Here is a 21,557-nt window from a genome sequence, read left to right on the forward strand (position 1 = left end):
TCCAAATTAGATATAGCATAGCTTCATCATAACTTATTATTGGGACCTTGTAAGAAAATAAATATGCCAGCAATTTGGTATTTTACTTGCACAATAGATGCTATAAATGTCTGGACTTGGCAGGGATTTACTGGTTCTCGAGACTGGGGCCAAGGCCTGCTTTTACCTAACTCAGAGGATGTTGGATGGAAGCCACGGCTGATGGAAATGCTCACTGGCAGGAACGGCAGAGAAAATGCAAATTCCAAATGCAGTGAAAGCTGAATCAGAAGTGTAGAATGTCCCAGAAAGACAGCTGTTAGTAAACTGAGCTAGTATCTTCTCCAAACTGTGCTACAAGGCACTAGTTTCATTGCAGTAGCTATATTCCCCTCCCCCCAAGTTATTTTTTTTAGCCAGTAGAGAAAAAAGAAGTCTTATGTGATTCACAACAAAAATTACAGACTAAAACCTACTGGTGTCATTTTAAAGAGAATCTGGGTAGACCCAGGTATGCATTCACTCTTGGATGCTGTTTTCCTCATTTCAGTCACACTTTATCCCAAATTTGCCTTATGTCAATAGCAGTTCTGCATCTCACACAGTATGCAATGTTGGTTCATTTGCACTGCAATGTGATTTTTTGTTTTGGCTTAGCTTTATGACATATACCCTTAGAATGTCTATAGGAAATATGAATAAAGGTTTGTATAATTCATAGATAAACTACTCCCAAAACTCCTCTGCTAAGTGTTTGGCTTTTTTTTCTTTTTCACAGGAGTCTCTTCTTCTGATTCTGAAGGTGAAATAATTAAAGACGAAATGGATCAGTAAGTTGAAAATCAATTACATCTTCCATATCTCTTACAATTTAGAAATCCCACAAGCACAGACATTTCAGTTTCCATTAATATTTTGCAACTTCCAACACATTAGGCTTTTGTTTGGGATCTGCTTGAATTGTTTGGGTTTTGATTGGGTGTGTTTTGTTTGTGTGTTTGCTTGTTTGCTTCAAAATAGTATGGAACAACTACACATTTGCTTGTGCGTCTTCAACTTTGGGTTAAGAATTTAAACTTTAATATTAAATATAAACATAAGGAGAAATATGTTACCTGAAAGATTAAACTACTAAAATTAATGTACTAAACCAGATGCCGTTTGATGGCATCTTAAGATTAAGACCCATCTTAAATGCTGATTTAGGTGTCCAATTTCAAAGTAAGATTTCTTACATGAAAGTATGGTATATCATGAAGTTTTTGGCAGAAGATGGCTATACATGCATTATTTAGATTTAAGATAAGGAAATTAATAGATATGAACTAATGCAAACTGAAATGGTGGCATAAAAGACTAGTTAATTATCAAAATAAAGGTGTCAGACGTAATCTAAAACCTGGGAAATAATTTTGTTTTTCCTAAATGAAATCCATTCCCCATGCATTTAGAATCTGATCAAATCTTTCAGAATCAAAGTCTTTCTGTGAACTCAAAGGAAGTCAGGCTGGTTGAAAACTAAAATAATCAGTCTTTTATTTTGAACTCCTTTGTATGCACTAATTCAACCTCAAAAGGAATCAGTGCATTATAAAGAGGAAATTTTAATTGAACAGACTTGCATCCTCGTTTTTCCATTATTTATTAATCATAGAATCATAGTATAGTTAGGGTTGGAAAGAACCTTAAGATCATCTAGTTCCAACCCCCCTGCCACAAGCAGGGACACTACCCACTAAACTATGTCGCCCAAGGCTCTGTCCAACCTGGCCTTGAACACCGCCAGGGTTGGAGCATTCACAACTTCCTTGGGCAACTCATTTCAGTGACTCCCCCCCCTCACTGTAAAGAGCTTCTTCCTTATATCTAACCTAAACTTCCCCTGTTTAAGTTTAAAGCCATTACCCCTTGTCCTACCACTACAGTCCCCAATGAAGAGTCCCTCCCCAGCATCCTTTGTAGGCCCCCTTCAGATATTGGAAGGCTGCTATGAGGTCTCCACACAGCCTTCTCTTCTCCAGGCTGAACAGCCCCAACTTTCTCAGCCTGTCTTCATACTCGTTACAAATGCCATTTTCTTTTAAAATGCAAATACAAAGCACTTGAGTGTGTTTGGCTGAAGGCCTCACGCTAACAGCAAATCCTGTCTTAGGTGATTTTTACTTCAGAGTAATAACATACTCCAGATTGTATTCGTTTACGGACTTCGATAAATGTAAGAGTTTAATGTAAAACTTGAGATCAAGAAGATCTCAAAGGTTTTTACATGAATTGCTAAGGTTTTCATAGTTTTAGCTCAGATTTTTCCAAGTGTTTCTGGCATAACATATTTTCTTATTCATCTCATTAGGTGTTAATGTAATGTTGACTATGATCCTGATCACTTGATGACATCTTTAAGTTGCTTACCTCATTAAATTGTGAAGTAATTTTTAGGGAAAAAAATAATGCTGCTCTGACATTGTAGCAGGATGTCCTCACATGGTAGAATTACGAAATATCAGTTTGGGGTATAAATCAGAGTGTCTTTATATTTGCTTAGCTTCCAGCTGTTGTCACATGAATCTGAACACCTGTAATTAAAGGGAATTAATGTAAGAACAGGTGCAAAAAAATTCATAATTTAAAAGAGAAATCAGTCATCACCATAACTGTATGTTCTTTCTTAGTAAGGCTTCCTCTGGTTTCAAGAATGGCTTTCTGCAGGGACCTGTGATACATTCCAGAGCAGTCAGTGCTCAAACTGAATTAAAAGTTTTTCATCTCTTCATTGTCTGCATTATTTCACTTAGCAGTAAAAAAAAATAGGGTCACTCTTTTACTTCTATATAGAAACTACCTAGAAGTGAAGACGTGACAACCTGTACACTACCAAAATTGCATGGTATGTTGGTCAGAAAACATACCTTTCTGTTTTTATTTTTCAGCAGTAAATTACTGAATCTGTATCCTAGTAGACCATAGCATTTTCATTACCTTATAGGCCCAAATCTTCATAGAAGTTCAGGGAGCAGTGCAAGGGAAACTAGCACTGTCCTCTGAGACACTAGCACTGCTCTCTCATGCTGCTCAGAGCTGGTAACAGTAGCTTTCAAGCCACAGTTGAGTTAATCCAGGCCATTTATTAAACTTGGTGTAACGGAGCTACGTATGAGAGATTAGAATGGCAAGATATGCAACCTGATTCTTATAAAATACAGTTTACCTAGGAGTACATAGCAGTCTAGATCAATTGGAATTCAATCCCAGAAGTGAAGCTGGGGTTGACATGTAACTGGGACAGACATAACTAAGGGACACACACATAGCTTTAGCTTTCAATTAGAGAATTTGTTTTTGGTTAATATTCCACAGCAAACCAAAGCCAGCTGACACCTTCTCGAACGCAGCATCTCCTACTGTTAGAACTGCAACAAAGCATCTAGAGACCTCCAAGGCACCATCTGCTGTGGCTCAGCCTGTGTCTGTACCTGTCCAGCCTGTGTCAACATCAGTTAATCAGGTAGGGGAGACAATATGGTGAATTTCAAGGACCAAAAGCAAGCTCTTAAAAAGGTGTTTCTTCTACAGTTTGTGACTCAGAACCCACACATTTTCTAGTTTTTGCTTTGCTGATGAACTTCAGCTTTGAACCTTACTGCCATACAGTAGCTGCGTACACAGAAGAGATGTTCTGCCTACTAGCTAACCTTTAGCACCTGGCACAGGGAAGGGAACCTTTCATCCCCAGGTTACAGGCATCTCTGCAGCAATGAGCAGAAGGAGCAGCTGCTGCTAGCTCAGCCAGCGGTGGGAATCTGTGCAATCCAGCAGGTCAGAGACTGCATGCCATGAAGGGCACTGGGATGTGTAACTCAGCTCACGGGCCTCTTCTCATTACAGACTGACCCATCCACTTTCAATAGCGGCAGCCTATAACATTTTCCTCTCCCTCTCTACCTCTTTCAAGAACTCACTTGAAATAATTTTCTTTCAATTAAACTTATTTTAAGTGGAATGATTTCCCTACTATGTTTACTTTATATGTAGATATGCTTATTTACACGTAACATTTTAATATCCATATCAAAGAGTTTCTAATTAATGTTAACATGCATTTCAAGTTGTTTTTGCTGCAAACTATCAGAATATTCATAACTGTGCATTTTTTCCTAATGGAAAGAAGAGCCATATCTTCTTAAAAATAAAACTGAGGCACTTCACACTGCCTTTTCAATGTTTGCAGCTTAGAATTGGGTGGCAACCAGTAAACAGATACTGACTAGGTGAAGCAAAGCACATTTATTTTTGACTATAAAGAGAACAGAACTAAGCCTTAGTGACATTATGCCATTTTGACAGAGGTTGCTCAAGTCCAGAGTGGTGGTTATCTCAAAAATCATCACTTTTAATTTTGTTAGGTTTTAAGACACCATCTGTAGAATTTGGCTATGTTTCCTGAGATACTGAAGTGCTAATTCTGCTGTTCTGGGGCAGATTCTATTTCACTACAATGGAAAATTCTATTAATCAAGTCATATAAGGAAGTTTTCCAGGAGAATAATTTCATTCTGATTTCGCTGAGTAGGATCAATAGGGCCATATTTCACCTCTGAAATTATTTGGTTTTGGCAAAGGAGAATTACAGTACCAGTCACACACATGACTTGACTTAACTTTTCCTTATTAACATTCACAGATATTTTGTAAGTATGAGGTTTTAAGAGGGGACTACCACCAAGCAGCCTACACAGATCTGCCTTAGTGAAGTATTAAGGAAAGATGTTATGCTGTAGTGAAGTTTTCCTTGTCATGACTTACTCAATAAGGCAATAAGAGCATTGTTACTCAGGCAGTAACCCATTGAGGAAGATCACTAGCAGTTGCCTACAATAGAGCAACTTTTTCTCATTGCATTAAATATTTTGCCTTAGACTTCACCCACCAGAATCTCTTTTGTGTCATTCCAACACCATGTTTCTTCTGTATATGGAAAAATAACCACTGCACACCTAAATATTATCAAATGATGTTTTGCAATCTGCAGGCTCAAAGCCCCACTAACTATTTGCAAGGACTTGATGGAAGACCTATAATTGCTGCTCCTGTATTTACAAAGGTAATTTGTTCTATGACATATTTGAAAACTAGAGGCCAATTAATTGTACTGAGAGGTAATTAATTTTTTCTAACAAAGATAAACAAAGGAATTATGCATTTCTTAAGCCATTCAAGGATTAAGCGGCTTTATGAAATCTTACTGAAATCAGTATTACTTCCAGACCAATAAGACATTTACTGACTGTCTATTCGTTTTCTCTATTAGATGTTACAGGATATTTCAGCTTCTGAGGGGCAGCTTGTGGTCTTTGAATGTCGGGTGAAAGGAGCTCCTTCCCCAAAGGTTGAATGGTATAGAGAAGGAACACTGATAGAAGATTCTCCAGATTTTAGGATATTACAGAAAAGTACGTTTCTTGTGTGGAAATACTGTGTCTAATAAAATATAGGCAAGCAACAAAACTGCTAATAGCAACACTTTGAATTTCTTATTGCAATAGTAAGAACTATATAAGCCATATTATGGCAATATATCTGGGTTCCAGAAGGCAAAACTGTGGATGAATTAAACAGCATATTCACAGGTAGCATTTGTCTGAGATTCTCCAAACTACTGAGTTGGTTTGCCTTCTGCTTTGATCCCTTTGCCACTTCAATATCCTTTTCTAATCCAGACTTAATTTTCATGTTTGTTTTTGGGTTTGCATCATTTATGTAAAGCTCCATTGCCCATAAATCCCTCATCTTATAGTCAAGTGCTATTACAACAGAGCTTATGGGCAGTGGATTGCTTATTTATCCACAAAAAGTAACCTGATGTACGCGTTAGCATGCTTACATATGTATGTGCACATGATATACGTTAGGTTGTAAACATATACTTCTACTTTAATTTTCAAATGCAGTCAAAAAATCTGCAGTTTTCTCGTAAGTCACTGGCATGTTATAATTGCTAAAACTCAATAGAAATTCCTTAAATACCACAGGAAATTAAACATAAAGGAAAAAATGTTTTATCATAACTTGTTTTCATCGTGTTATAGTTTCAGAAATTGTCTTCAAGACACAATAAAGTAGTACTAAGATTTCAAAAAAAACCCCAAACAACCAACAACCCAACTGCTTGCAGAATTTATTTCCTATTCATAAATTCTCAAAAATGTTCATAAGCATTCATATTGTTCGGTTGATTTGACATACATTTGAGCACAAGGCCTGGCTGCCTTCACCAGCCCTTAAATGGAAAATTGCACCAAAAGGAGTATTCCATCATGCTGAGAAGATCAAGCTTTGTATTTAGTGCTTAAGAAAAAGAAATATCATTGACAAAAGGAAGTAGTAATTCAACCTTCTAATTCTGCTCTTCTTCTCTTTAGAACCAAGATCTATGGCTGAACCAGGTGAGGATCATCAAAAAGCTCATACTTTTTTGATTTTACAAATGGGTGATTTAACTTCACAAAATACTAATTAAACTCCATAATTTAATTAACGTAAGTTCTTCTTTCTCACACATTCTATAGCTACTTGTAAGATGCATGTCATTCTAGACTGGTCCATAAACATGTAATTTGAATTAATTCTATCATTTTTAAAGAAAATAGTATTTCCATTCTTCTTTGACCCAGTTCTAACTTAGAACCTAAATGTTGCCATCTTACGAGCTAAAGATTTACAAAATTAATGGATGAGGGCCCCCGTATATCTGAGGTTCATAAGTACACCAGATGATGTAGGACTGAGCTATTTTTATCTGGTTTACCAGTTAGGGAACATTGCATAAGACATTTAGCCATGTCAGCCATTCCCTTTGCTCTCTCCTAGCGTAATATGAGAGTATCACATCAGGTGTTCCACCCCTGATATCAGCAAATCCTATAAAAGTGGCTGGAGTTGCTAATTTCATGGATCAGAGCAGCATGTAGGCTACTCTGCATATTTTGAGCAAAGGAGCTTTACAGATTTTTACTACTCTCCCCATTACAATCACTCTCCCCATTATGGTTTTCACTATTAAAAATGTAAAGCTGCCCCTCTTAAGACAGAAAATTACCAAATGATTATTAATTCCTGTGGAATATAAACTTCCATAACTCTTCTCCCTACCCTATTAAAAGATTTTTACTCCCAAAAATGTCTTGAATGAAACTTCCTCACTGCAACGTCTCTCTCCAAGACCTAGGAATGAATAAATGGAGCTTCTACCAGAAGCCACCAATGCTGTTCCTTTACTGTCCAGTGGCATCACTGCTGAGTAATGTGAAGCAATTTTTAGAGGGTCATCAGTTAGGTGCAGTTGTCACTGCCTCATCACCTGCTGCTGATTCAGAAGGAATCTGTATTTCCATGCATGCAGTGGTTGGCAAATCCAAGTATATAAACTAGATACTATAATACCTTAAACTAGTTCTATAATCCTAGTGCTATAATAAACTATTATTCTCCTATAGTTGTTAGCAAATAATCTCTTTGTTGCTACTAGATTTTCCTCACTGATGACATGAAACAATCGAGTTTATGTGCAGTATGGTCTTCCACAGAAATACTCGTTAAGATATTAATCCTGTAGGGTTTTAGGAACGTTTCTTGCAAAATGGTAGCAAAACAGTCACTGACTAGCTGAAGAAATGCTATCAGCCCTCATTTACATACACTTCTGACGCTAAAATTTCTCCCCATCCTAGCTACCCAATCAAACAAAAGATTTAAAATCCCATCACCATAAGTCATTATTAGCTGGTATTGCTGCCCAGACATGTCAAATCCTGGTCAGACAGGAATGTTATAGCCCCAGACTGACTTTTCAAGATGGAGTTCAATTTTTTTCTAGTACAATTTTGCTAGCACATTTTTGATGCCCATTAATCTTCTTCACAAAAAAGTGAAAATGCAACTTTCTAGAAGCATAATCCCCTCTACCTGCAAATCTGCACTGGTACTTTTGGAAAATGCCAGCCTATACATACATGTTTTGTATTTCACCTTACAGAGTGACTTCACTTGAATCGTTCCTGGTTAATTATAACTAATCTTTCAATTTGCAAAGAGGTGAAAACATATATTTTATTGAGTTGTGAATATAGAGTACACTGTGTTTCTCCACATTAAATTTTAAGGTCTTCAGAAAGGAAGTCTGTACTTTGTGTGGTTAGGTAAAATATTTTCTAATGTCTTCCAAACACTGCTGACACCTGTTCTTCACTTTTGTTGGGCATGCTGGAGCACAGAGGGTACCAGTTGCTACAGACAATGCTGATAACAGCTGCTGCACAACAAAAGCTGCCAAAACTGATTATGAAACTAAAATCAAACTAAGCAAGGTGGAAAACTTAAGGAAATGTCCCCAAGGGTAGTCAAGGCTTTGTGTGTTTGTTCAATGCATGTTCACTTGAAGTAATAATACTGTTCTGATGCTCTGCAGAGGAAATTTGTACTCTTGTTATCGCTGAAGTATTTTCAGAAGATTCTGGCAGTTTTACCTGTACTGCAAGCAATAAATACGGCACAGTATCTAGTATAGCTCATCTAACTGTCAAAGGTAAGAGTTTGTTTTAGTCTTTTGCCTGCTAATAAATGTAACCAGAGCAGGCTGCTGCTCTGTGCAGTCCAGGCTGCTTATTGTACATAGAGATTGCTATGTCTTTTCAAAGTGCCCTTCCCCAATTAGAAAAGTGAAGGAACAAGGAACATTAGGGAATGAATCACACACAGCCCTTCCAAAAACACAGATCTTGCTGACCTCAAGATTTGGGAAATAGCCATTTTTGGAATCTCTGTGGATTGTCTAGATAGCTGTTTCAATAACCCTTTGGTGCAGAGCCCAAAGGAGGAAACCTCAAGACAGATTCTGTCATACTGCCTACCTCATTTAAGCTGCCAAGGCACTATGCATTTAAGTGACCAAAGTAAAGTATATAAAAAAGAATAGCGTGAGTTGACTCCAATTCAGCTCAAGTTCTGGCAGTGTTTTTCATGACTGAAAAAGTTAGAGAATTCTCTGAAAAGAAAGTTTGTATTTCAAAGATGCTAGTGGAATTCACAGGAGACACAGCTGAAGACCACTGCTTGATCTTCCAAATAAGAACTGTGCCTCTTTTTCCCCCACCTTTACAATATTCCTTCGTTAAGGGAAGTTGTTGCTAAACAAATAGGTTAAACAACTTGTTCCAACAGCTGGAAGAACATCAGAGTGAGTTTTAACTGTAACTTTTGTGATCTTATTTCACTATAATTTATGGGGTTTACGTATCACCACAAGTTTGATATTTGCCATTTCAGCATCTGAAGACAGTAGTAATGCTGCTACCCTTCACACAATGAGCTCAATCAACTTAATTGCTGCTGAACATCAACCTCCCCCATGTACTCCTTCCCATCGTGTAGTAAATCAAACCCCAAAACCTAAACTTGAAGGTGTTCTTGTGAACCACAATGAACCCAGATCAAGTTCCAAGATAGGTCTCAGGGTGCACTTCAAGCTGCCTGAAGATGATAAAGGAAGTGAATCATCATCAGAAGATGGACCTGGTGCTACAAACCAAAACAGACCCAACTATTTCCAAGAGACGATAAATGGACAGACAATGAAAATACCAGAGCCAACATCGCCATCCAAGGAACCCCCTCCAGTACTGGCTAAACCAAAGCTGTAAGTAAAAGGGATTCTAACTCTCAGGTGCATCACTGATATTGTTTAGTATTCATAGAACACCACACTATTGCACTAGAGCAAAAAAATCAAATGCAGAACAGAAAGACAGTCATTATCACTTGGTGCTGGCCTTAGAAACATAGAGCATAGAAAACAGAGCTAGATAATTTTTTCAGTATATCACTCTTGTGAAAGCTGTTCCCCAATTTTAAAAGAGAAATGTTTTCCCTTTGAAATTTTCTTTAATTCCACTATGTTTTCTGCTGCAAACAAAAGATGGACAGCACTGATTTTATTCAGGCAAAATAAAAGCAGTTTTTTCAAATGTATCTCACTCAATTCTGGGTATGCAATTTTGCCAAGACCAGACATTTTCAGTCTACACATAGCATGGGGTAGCAGCTAACTAGCAACTGTAGACCCCAAGACCTCATGACTTTCATGTCTCACAAACATAATCTACTCCTAAACCAGATAAATACTTGGAAATGTTTGATAATGTGAAAACCCTTGATCTAAAAAGCCCTGCATGATTAGTGCACTGTGAGCTCAAGGGGAAATTTTAAGTACTGTAGTTTTCTTATAGGACAATTTATGGAATTCACACTGCAGTTTATTAAGAAATACCTTTTTAGCATTTTTGGAACCTCCCATACCTAGTTTAACAAAAAGCATGCAGAGTCCTTAATTTCATTTCTTCCTTAAGGCTCAGGAAGGACTTTATAAAGTAATTAATTGGTACTCTTAAGCAGGGATGTAATTTCATACCATAAACATTACAAGCCAGAACTTACATGCCATGCAGCACAGGAAGAACTTGGAGCAGTTGTTTTTTAATTTGCTAAGCCCATGTTCACAGTTCTATACACTTTCAGAGCTATGGTGTGTTTAAGGGGGGGGACAGAAGCAGTGTTTAAGTTGTCCAATGCTTGCATAAGGCAGAATTTCTCTCCCCAAGAAAACATAACAAAGGAGTGCATTATTACGCACATGTATATATGAAGGACACAAAATCAGGACTGCACAACTTCTAAGTTTGTAACATGCTACTTTTGGAAAGCTTTACATTGTCATCTTTAGCTTCAGTGTGATTTTTGTTTAATACATTATAGAAAAAATAATTCTTTAAAAGAATTTCTCTTGACTTCATGTATTTGGTTCATCAGTACCAGCTGTGGTTGGTCTCTACTTTTACATTTTTCACTTTTTAACAATAGTTATTTAATATTCAACTATTTATTACATTATAACTTTCCATATTCTTTATGTTGGCTTTGGTTTTCAAAGGGGAAGTTAGCCTGCTTTTCACGTGCTCTATTTCCACATACTTAATAACTAAATAAATCATTTGACAAGGTAAAATAATTTTCCTTAATTGCAAAGTAAAAAAAGCCCTGAAGACATATACAGTAGATAGTGCACTGCATGAAATGCAAGTACTCTCTGAACTGCACTCCTGCCTGTCACCAAATGCCAACACCTCCTTAAACTACATTGGTAATATCTCTTTTGGTGGATTATTACAAAGGCTCATTAGCCAAAATGCTGCTTTCAGAACCCACTTTAATAGCAGCTAAGTAACTACAGCCTGGCTTACAAATGCTCATTGAGAATCCAGTAAACCAAATCCTACTCTTAGTTACACAAGCAGAGAGGTATGAAAGTGACAAAGAGCAGAATATGACAATGCTGTCCCTTAAATATTTTTTACAAGGGCATGTAGTGATAGGTCAAGGGGGAATGGCTTTAATCTGAAAGAGGGTAGATTTAGATTAGATATTAGGGAAGAAATTCTTCACTATGGGGTTGGTGAGACACTGGCACAGGTTGCCCAGAGAAGCTGTGGATGCCCCATCCCTGGAAGTGTTCAAGGTGAGGCTGGATGGGGCATTGAGCAACCTGGTCTAGTGGAAGGTGTCCCTGCCCATGGCAGGGAGTTGGAGCTACATGATCTTAAGGTCCCTTCCAAACCAAACCATTCAATGTTTCTATGATTCATGTGTCAAAATGTAAGAAACATCTTCAGTCAAATCATTTTCATACAAAATATGTTTGTGCCTCTGGCAAAGAATGGAAGAAGAAGGAAAAGCTTGTTTTAGTAGCAAACTAATATTATGCTTTCCTCATAATGTTAGAGAATACGTCACGTAGCAGTTTCCCATACCTCTTACTGTATCACAATTCACATAATGGAACTGTAGTTAGCCAGCACATTCAGGGCTCATGACCAACTTTGTTCATCTTTGTTTCCTATGCAGTGATCAGACCCAGTTAAAACAGCTCCACAACCAGGTCTTGCTTGAACAACAGCAGGTGCACCAGACATCTACAAGAGAGTTGTCATTTAACTCAGCTTTACTGAATTCTGCTACTTCACTTCATCAACAGTCAACCTCGACTACATACAAGCAAAGCAATGCTTCTGCTTCTCAACCTTACAGCTCTACCCGACCTAAGCAACTCCCACCACCACAAACCACACCACCTACCAGCTCCTCTTCTAGCTTCTTAGTTACAACATTCAGCAACATCCCTCAAGGAACTCAAAGAACAAATAACAAAGAAAATTTTACAGGCAATCCTCCACCTGTCCAATCAAGGTCTTCAGGAGGGTTTACAAGCAAAACTGAACAGTCTCTACCAAGCCCTAAAGAATCCATGGTGCCTCCATTAATTCTTTCTACATCTAGTGTAAAACAGTTTCAGCCACAAAGTGTGACTCCTGCTCCCATCTCCCCAACTGGCCGGATTCAGAATCCTGTAGCTTTCCTCAGTGCTGTTCTTCCTTCACTTCCTACTGTGCCATCAACCAATGCTATGGGACTGCCCAGATCTACACCAACCACGTAAGTAGCATAAACCACATGCACAGAAGCAGAGACAAGAAACATGCATAAAGGAAACTAAGATGTATTTCTGTTCAAGGGTTCAGTGGGGAGTTTACTGAAATGCAAGTCATTTATAAAATCAAAAAGCAAGTTATTCATATATTCTGGTCCTTCAATCTAAACTTTACATTAAGTTAAGAAAGAAAGAGATAGTAACTTCTAGAATAAAATGCATCAAGGGTAAGATAAATACAACATAGAGACATGTGAGTTTATAAACAGATGTATACCAGAATTTGGGGGCTCAGAGATTCATAAGACTGTACTAGTGGGAGAAAAGAGATTTCGTAAGTTTGCAGGGTAGGTCACTCTAAGACTATTTGCCTGTATGAGCTATAAAAATATTCTTATCTACTGTAAGCAACAAATACAGTTGTAAAAGATACCTCATAATCTATGTTATTTTTTAGTCCAGGTAAATCTAAGAAATAACCTATGTAAAGGTCTCTGGCTACAGTATTTTCTATATTTAAAATCCACCAGAAAATCTCAGGAGAGTTAATTATTTTCACATAAATATTTTAACTGATAGTCAGCATGATTTCTGTGATGAAATGGCTACCACCATACAAGCAAATAAGGACGATGATGTACTAGAAAGGCTGTGACTTTAAGAGTTCCTTCTTTACTAGTAGAGTTGAAATTATCATCCCTTTTGTGGACCATGTAAATCATGTGTTAACACAGCTAGCATGAGTAGACTGATGTAACTTTTATCCGTAGAACTCCAAATTCTTCACAAAGTAAGGAATGTTTGCCCCTTTTACCAATGGTATACTTAAAGGTAGTGACAGCGATCAGTAAGTCACAATCTCCTAACTATCTTCCTGATACTACATCAACTGATCTCAAATTAGAAAATGTGTTCCTGTGTACATAACATTCACCACTCCTTGTGCCAAGAAATCCTGTCTTCAAACCACTCTTGCACTCCTACTCACAGACTTCCTAGTTGCCCAGCAGAGCCACATAATTGCCATCACCCTGTGCACATGCCTGGAGACCTTCGTGGCCCTGGCATCATGAGCAGGCATATGTAACAAAGTCACAGTGTTCACAGTGAAGCTTTTAACTATAGCCAACTCAAGCCCTGGGCCTGCTTTCACAGTATTGCAAGAGCAAGCAGAAACCAACTGCAACTGCTCATCCTCTCCCTCACCTCCCCTTCAGAGCTGGTGCACAAATGCACAAGGCCTATTCTCTTTGCATTAATGACATTTAACCCTTGCAAAGTGCTTTACGTTCTCTAACTGCTGTACAGGCATTACCAAATACATCCTTACAGTATGTAGAGTAGTTAAATATTGTTTTCTTTATTTCACCTTTCCTGGGTCCCAGCCCAGAGATGAATTCCCACATAACTAGAGTTTATCGTGCTGAGATTCAAATCTAGATCTCTACATGGGAGAGAGTCAAAGTGAGGGCACAAAAGATGAGGCAGGAACCTGAATGGTATTTGTGCTAATCTGTGACTATCTACTAAGTTTCAGTTTCCTTTTTTGGCATTATCAAGTACAATAATTCTGGTTACAAAAGCAGTGAGATCACGATGTCTGCAGAACAACAGAAGTAAGAATATCTTGCACAGTAATCATCAGTTATGCCCTTTACCTAGACACCCTGTTACTAAGATCCCAGCTCCTGGTGAACTACTAGAATGCTGTGCTTCAGCAGTAAACTCTCTTCAGCAGTGCACAGTCTTATTTAATAATTTAACTATTCTCAAACCTTATTAAAATTAAACAGACTACATCTATAAAATAAAAATAAAAAGAACTGTTTATGTTAGGTGCCATAAAAGGGTGAGAAAAATGAAAGAAGTTCATGGGAAGAGAAAATGATAAATGAAGTGATAAAGATCAATGAGAAATTGTATTAACTTTATAATTAGTGCCTGATTCAGTAAAATGTACAAATTGTACAACTAAGGTAACACCCATACACATTTCTTTACCATTAATTGTGACATCATTATTCCAGGACAAATATAAATGGAACTTAGATGCTTATAATAGTATGACAATGCTTGTTATCTTTCAGATGTGCGTCCTTAATTCCTACTGGCATGGGAATAGGATGCAACTTTAAAATAGTATAAGAAAAATAAAACGACATATTGTGCTTTGGCTCGTACATAAATAAATAACACGTTCCTCTAGACAACTGAAGTGTAACATTTCATATCACACAGGTGACAAAAAAAATACATACTGGTTGCTGCATGTTAGTATCAGAATTTTCTTTTAATAGCCCAACCCAGGGATTAATAAAGAAAAATCTGAAGCCTCTGCCATTAGCAACAGATGATTCTATTCGGGAAAGTAAAGCTGCACTTGTGAAGGACCTGGAAAGAAAACTCCATTTCAGAGAGGATGTTAATCAACAAAGTAGTCAGCAGGTAAGAAAAATGAGTGCTATTAAAATAAATTTCACTCATGAACAAGACATGTATTGTGGAACAAAAGTTGTTTGTGCAGTTTGAGCTGCTACGGTACTTTGCAGAGTGAGCTTTTTTGGTAAGTACTGGTTTGGAATAGCAAACAAGCTTTAAATAGTATGACGGATTGCAGCTGTAAAGGGTTTACTTTGTGACTGAGTAGCATTTCTATTTTTCTGACCATCTCTATTAGAGACCAGTAGGAATGTAAAACTTCCTTCTTTTCATGGAGGCTTCTGTACCTTGCATTTCATTTTTTCACTTCACAAGTTGCTCAACTCATTGCACACATAGACATCCATATACTGTATATTTTTAACACACATTAAGAAGTAATCAAATTGTTTAAGAAAAGGTTTCTGTTTTTACTTCGGTTGAACTAAAATGCAGTATTCAATGTTCAGCATTAAACTTATTTTTCAAAATCTCCCAAATTGCATGTATTGCCAGGGACTTCTTAGGAACCTACCAAAGTTTTTGGTAGCTGTTACTGGCATATACCAGACTTTAGGCATTAGTAATGTTTAGCAAAATATGAAGCCTTTTCCAGAGTTCAAAGAACTAAATATCAGTTCATTCTTAACTGGAATAAATGAATTCACCAGATCTGGTCAGTGTCTATGAAATTAAAGAGGAACCAAAAAATGAAATTATGTTTTGAGGTTGAAATCACTGTAAATCAGGTTCAACCACCTTCATATAACAATAGGACACACCAAGGACAGCTAGGTAGCCGTTCTGTCTGTAGGTGATTATGCTGCTCTCACCTTGCTGTCCCGCCAGCTCAGGCTTAATGCAGCAAATAATGGTTTACCCTGATCTGTCATCGACAAGGGAAGTTTTCACAATGTCTGTTAGCCCTTTTGACAGAGAACATGCAAAGATAAGCAAAAAGCCATGGAGCCTCTGGAGCAAATTACCCTCTGTGGACAACTGCAGTGTAATCCCTGGGTTTTTTTGATTTTGCTGTTGACCTTTCTTTCTGACAGATCATGCTGCCAAAGCACTTTGAGTAAAACAACTGGCAAGCAGTATGTTTTGCAGATGAATCACAAGTGTTACAATTTGTACTTGCAATGGTAATAAGACAAATTATTTAGAGAGCTACTGTGAAATACCAATCAGTCTTTTGACTTAGCTGCATGATAACCCCTTTAGAAACAATGACCGCTACTAGTGTCGAAGTTATCTGCTGACAGCAAAAGTTATTTATATATTTATACTCTTATTTGCTATTCTCTATGAGACCAAATGAAAATCTTGATTCTGAAATCCCCCAAACACTGAAAAACTTCAAAGCTGGCAAATCTCTAATTGTTATGGTAATTAGAATGTCAATGAAAACGAACTGGCAAACAATTTTAGGATTGCTCAATAGAAGTTCCCTCATTTTCCCCACAGTTCCCACCTTTAACCACTTCCAATTTTATTTTTCCGCATCCAAGAAGACCACTGCCCAGACTGACTGAAGAAAATTCAAGTCTGAGTTTTCTCTTCAGTGAAAGCAGTGATTATTTAAAGAGATGAAAGAATGCATAGTATTTTCCAAAATTCCTACCGCTTTGCTGTTTTTAGAACAATCAATATCATGAGAATAGTATGTTGGAATACTGGATTCACACCCATTGATTTTGTCCTGTTTTTTTCCTCTTGTAGTTAACACAGAATTAAAAAGGATCCTATATATAGCACATCTGCATTAAATTGGTTATTATAATGGGAGGGAGGGGCTCTTTATTCACTTTCTCATAAATACAAATGTAACTCTCCTCTGTGTGAGAGATCACTGCATAATGAATGGAGTACAACATTCAATAAGAATCTCAAAGTGTTGGCTTCCTTGCATTTTCTGCATGCCATTTTAAATATTTCTTCACATAAAATGTGTCCTATAGAGTATTTTTATTTAGAGAATGGTATTGTAACCCCATATTTCAATAGCAGCATTTGGTCTCAGTTAAAATACCTGCAGAACGTCTATGGATCATCCAGAATGAAAGCTGCAGATGACAAGTCTGTGCTTTAAAGTACTGGTATTGTCTTATCTTACTATATAAAGCGCAGTAATGAACATGAGTGATTTACATCCTGGTGCTCTATTTATTATCTATCATTGACTTCCATATGAAAAATGTTTAGCTTACAAGTCAAGATTTTCCTAAGTGTCAGCATTATGCGCTCAGCATGATATCTAATATTCCAGATGTACTCCTTCTGTTTCATGCAGTACATCATTCATCACCAACAATAAAGAAATACAGAATCAGAACATAGCTGGTAATTTTGCTGATGTTGCACAAGACAGAACAGATTAGTCTCTGGTCTTCTACAGCTATGACAATCACACAGTGCTGACAGAAATACAAATATGATTTTGCTAAGATTCTAGCTGCAACTTTGATCAAGTACATGCAATAACAAGCTGTCATTTTTACCAGGAAAAAACCCACACCAGACCTGTCATGCAGATGATAGTACGCTATATTGCCAGGTGAAATTTCGTCATAATTAGGAGTGTTGAAAAAAATGTGGTTCAGTTAAATCATAGAATCATAGAATGGTTTGGGTTGGAAAGGACCTTAAGATCATCTAGTTCCAACCCCCCTGCCACAAAAGCAGGGACACCTCGCACTAAACCATGTCACCCAAGGCTCTGTCCAACCTGGCCTTGAACACCACCAGGGTTGGAGCATTCACAACTTCCTTGGGCAACTCATTCCAGTGCCTCACCACCCTCACTGTGAAGAACTTCTTCCTTATATCTAATCTAAACTTCCCCTGTTTAAGTTTGAACCCATTACCCCTTGTCCTACCACTACAGTCCCTAATGAAGAGTCCCTCCCCAGCATCATTGTAGGCCCCCTTCAGACACTGGAAGGCTGCTATGAGGTCTCCACACAGCCTTCTCTTCTCCAGGCTGAACAACCCCAACTTTCTCAGCCTGTCTTCATAAGGGAGGTGCTCCAGGCCTCTTATCATCCTCGTGGCCCTTCTCTGGACTTGCTTCAACAGCTCCATGTCCTTTTTATGTTGAGACACCAGAACTGTGCACAATACTCCAAGTGAGGCTTCACGATAGCAGAGTAGAGGGGCAGGATCACCTCCTTCGACCTGCTGGTCACGCTTCTTTTGATGCGGCCCAGGATATGGTTGGCTTTCTGGGCTGTGAGCGCACACTGCTGGATCGTGTTCAGTTTCTCATCAACCAACACCCCCAAGTCCTTCCCTGCCTGACCTGTAGCTGTGAAATCAGATTTGCTCAGTTCCTTCAAATGGAAGATACACTAAATGAGGATTAGCTCTATGGAATTGCAGAAGGAGGTTAGGACAAATCCCAGGATACAGGAGACATAGTTTCTTCCTCAGCCTGAAGACAGTCAGTTCATAACTCCCATAAGGACAGCATAACTCCTTGCCAGTGAGTACATGTACTGTTGGTACATGTTGCACAAATAATTAAGCATTCTTAATCAGCAGGATAAAAATCTGGAAACTCCACCTTTCAGAACAGCTCCCCTAACAGGAGACCTGAGCCTTTCTCTCACCTTTTCCAGCCTAATAAATGAAACTTAAGCCTTTCAGGCAGTATGGAACAGGCCCTCCTTTAGCAGGACATTTCGGACAGCATTTCAGCTTATTGGTTAGGATTGTTCGAGGAAGCTGCTAGAATCCTTTCTTCCAGTTTAGGTTGGAGAAAAGAAACAGAGACAGACTGAGACAGAGAAAGAAAAAGATAATCACTTTCCTGCCTACGAGCTAGGTCAAACACCTGGATTCTTGTCTTTGCTGTAGTGGATGTTTCAGTATATCTGCAAAGTGAAACTCCAGCCCCATAATGTTTTATTAGCATAGAGCTCAGAGCTTCCTCTTGGGGACTAAGGTTAAAATCCTGTAAGATAAAGCATCCAAGTCTCATAAATTCAGTGAGTGTCTGGGCTACTGCACCATTTGATGAAAGAAGAGTACAGCCAGTGTTACCTCCACTTCCCCAAATCTGTCAGCTTTGTCCATTGGGCTTTTTATCTTCCTTACAAGTAAACTATCTATCTTGGTAATGTTTAGTTAGAATATGTCATGTAGAAACAAAAAGATGTGTGGGGAGAAAAGGGCAGACATAGAATTTGAGGGGATTTTGGCAAATGGAAAAAAATATAAATGTGTAATGTAAATTGATTCTTTTACCCTGGTATTTGAAAATATTTGCAGGCTTCAGCAACAGGACTATAAATAGAAGAAATTCAGCATTATGGGCAAACCTTATAAATTAATTAATTACCTCCTCAAAACTTTGCTATGCAAATAATATAAAATAGAAAAATGAGATAATTAAGCCTCAAAATCCTGTACAGTAATAAAGAAAAGGAATTAACTGTGCAATAATAAATGAAAGGAGAGTTAAGTACCTGAGCCTGGCTTATACCTTTTGGTTATAAGAACTACAGACTATGCTCACATATCTGTGTCATTTACTACGAAGAATATAATGTGGCAATGCTGGTCAGTTGTGTCCTATGTAAGACCCAGACAGCAGCATGATCACTGCCTTATTTCAGGACAAAGAGTAAATCTACAGCTTTTTAGAAAATTATGCACAGCCCTTACATGAATATTCTTTGGGTTTGCTAGGGAATGTTTTGGAAGAAATTTCAAAGTAGAAGAGATGCAGGGTTTGTCTAAAAGTTTTTAGATCATTAAAAACCACAGCCTGTAAAGTCATATGCAGAACCCAACTCATCCCACCGGCCACTAACACTGCAACACTGATCAGATAGAATCACCTCCTCTCAATTCCCATACTAAGCAGTCAGACTCAGAAAGGTCCCAAGACTCACCAAGAACTCTATTCCCCAGAGAACAAGAATTACACTTAGTTCAGTCACTCCAAAAATCTTGCTCAAACCCAAGCTTCACATCATCTCTCAAAGGTCAGCAAATGTAGGCAGTTTTGGACTAAGGATGGGAATTAAGTCACAAGAAGTCTTCACAGAAGCTTGTTTGCTCTGTACCAGAAGTGAGAAGAGATTTAAGAACCTGACCAAGACAAACTACCATATCTTGATATTAATAGGTATGAACTCCCAATAATGATGGGAATGAATAGATGAACAACCACTTGCAGCTGTCTTCTCAAGATCTAGATCTAATCAACAACAAAGTACAGACAGGTTTTCCTGGTAAGGGTCCTGGCTTGCAGAACTGATCACCTAGGAAAGGGAACCTGAGCTCCTCATGCTTTCACACACACTCCTAAGCCATTCGCTCCAGCTGGTACGTCTGTGGAAGTTTAGAGATGCAAACCTCATCTGCTTGCTTTTCTCTTCTCCTCTTGCTCAGTCACAGAGCTGAACTGTATTTAGGATATTGTCTATCCATGTACCAAAGATGACTTGCTAAACTCTTCAAGGCTTTGTGTTTACACAGGGTTAGCATGATATTCATGTATTGTGCCATGTAAGATGGCCCAACATAATTCATCTGCAGGAAATAAGTCACTGAAGCGACTTACGAAGAAAAGCATGCACATTAGATCTATTGTTTTTGACTTGCACTGCTGAAATGGGAGGTGGGAGGGAAAGGAGAGAGAATCCAAACAGGAGATTTCAGTCAAGAGTAGCTGAGATTACACTTTAAAGCCAAGGAGAGTTAAAGCTTGGGAACAGACATTGAGATGCAATATATGTCAGTTCTTAGATAAACTGTCAACTAGATTTATAGCGTCTCTGCCAAAAAGCCAATCTAATAAAAATTACTAAACTAGGATTAAATTGGGAAATCTGTCTGGAGTTGGCAATGAGTGACAAACAGAATTAAGTTTTTTATACAGTATATGAGAATCAACATTCAAATTAAGTTCCTCTAGCCATTCTATTTGTGGTAATTTCCATGGGTTACTATGCTAATGTCAGACTATTTTGATACTAACTGTTAGCATGCTAAAGTCAACAGCAAGATAGGTTTTAACCTCAACAGATGCAGGATTTTAGAATTCATATTCACACCCAAAGGTGTTAAGAAACTTACAGGAATTACTACAAGCTATGCAATTCCCATTTTTTTCCAAAAAGGTTACAGGTAGCAGAATGGCCCAGGAGCTAGATTACTTGACTCAAGATCTAGCTTTTTTTCTTCTTTTCTTTCCTAGCTCTGTGATAGAGCAATACAACTCATTGCTCTATCACAGACTTTCTATGTTACCTTATCAGGTTGCACAGCTTCCTTAGGCCTCAGTTTCTCATACATAAAATGCAGGTAATAGTCCTGCCTTGAAGAGTGCCTTGCTGTTAGGTGCTCAAAAAATTATGATGGGGTGAAACAGATCAGTCACAGAGAGGAAATGATGTGATTCTGTACCTTCAAAATGACTTGCATTGAGAGATTTTGTTTGCTGTACTGGACAAATTATAGCCATGCAGCAGCGCCCTACAACTATATCGCTCACCAGAAGAGAAGTTGCATTTCACTTCTCCATGTGCCCCAAATTTCCACATTTCTACTAGAACTTGCTTGACCTCCATGTCTCCCTCCCTCACCCCCCCCCCACCCCTTTTAGGGTTAACTTTCT

General features: G+C 38.1%; 1 protein-coding gene across 1 annotated transcript in view; it reads left to right on the top strand.

The window, feature by feature from the left end:
* Window positions 1–21,557, top strand: part of MYPN (myopalladin) — a 48,301-nt gene that overhangs the window by 11,600 nt on the left and 15,144 nt on the right. Inside the window, 10 exon segments of the mRNA XM_010023570.1 lie at window positions 758–879; window positions 3,437–3,451; window positions 3,739–3,792; window positions 5,006–5,077; window positions 5,285–5,426; window positions 6,396–6,419; window positions 8,441–8,557; window positions 9,298–9,667; window positions 11,929–12,516; window positions 14,809–14,956. Of these exon segments, the coding sequence (XP_010021872.1) occupies window positions 758–879; window positions 3,437–3,451; window positions 3,739–3,792; window positions 5,006–5,077; window positions 5,285–5,426; window positions 6,396–6,419; window positions 8,441–8,557; window positions 9,298–9,667; window positions 11,929–12,516; window positions 14,809–14,956 (1,652 nt within the window).

This window comes from Nestor notabilis, unplaced genomic scaffold, assembly GCF_000696875.1.
Source record: "Nestor notabilis isolate BGI_N333 unplaced genomic scaffold, ASM69687v1 scaffold12501, whole genome shotgun sequence".
NCBI classification, from domain to species: domain Eukaryota; kingdom Metazoa; phylum Chordata; class Aves; order Psittaciformes; family Psittacidae; genus Nestor; species Nestor notabilis.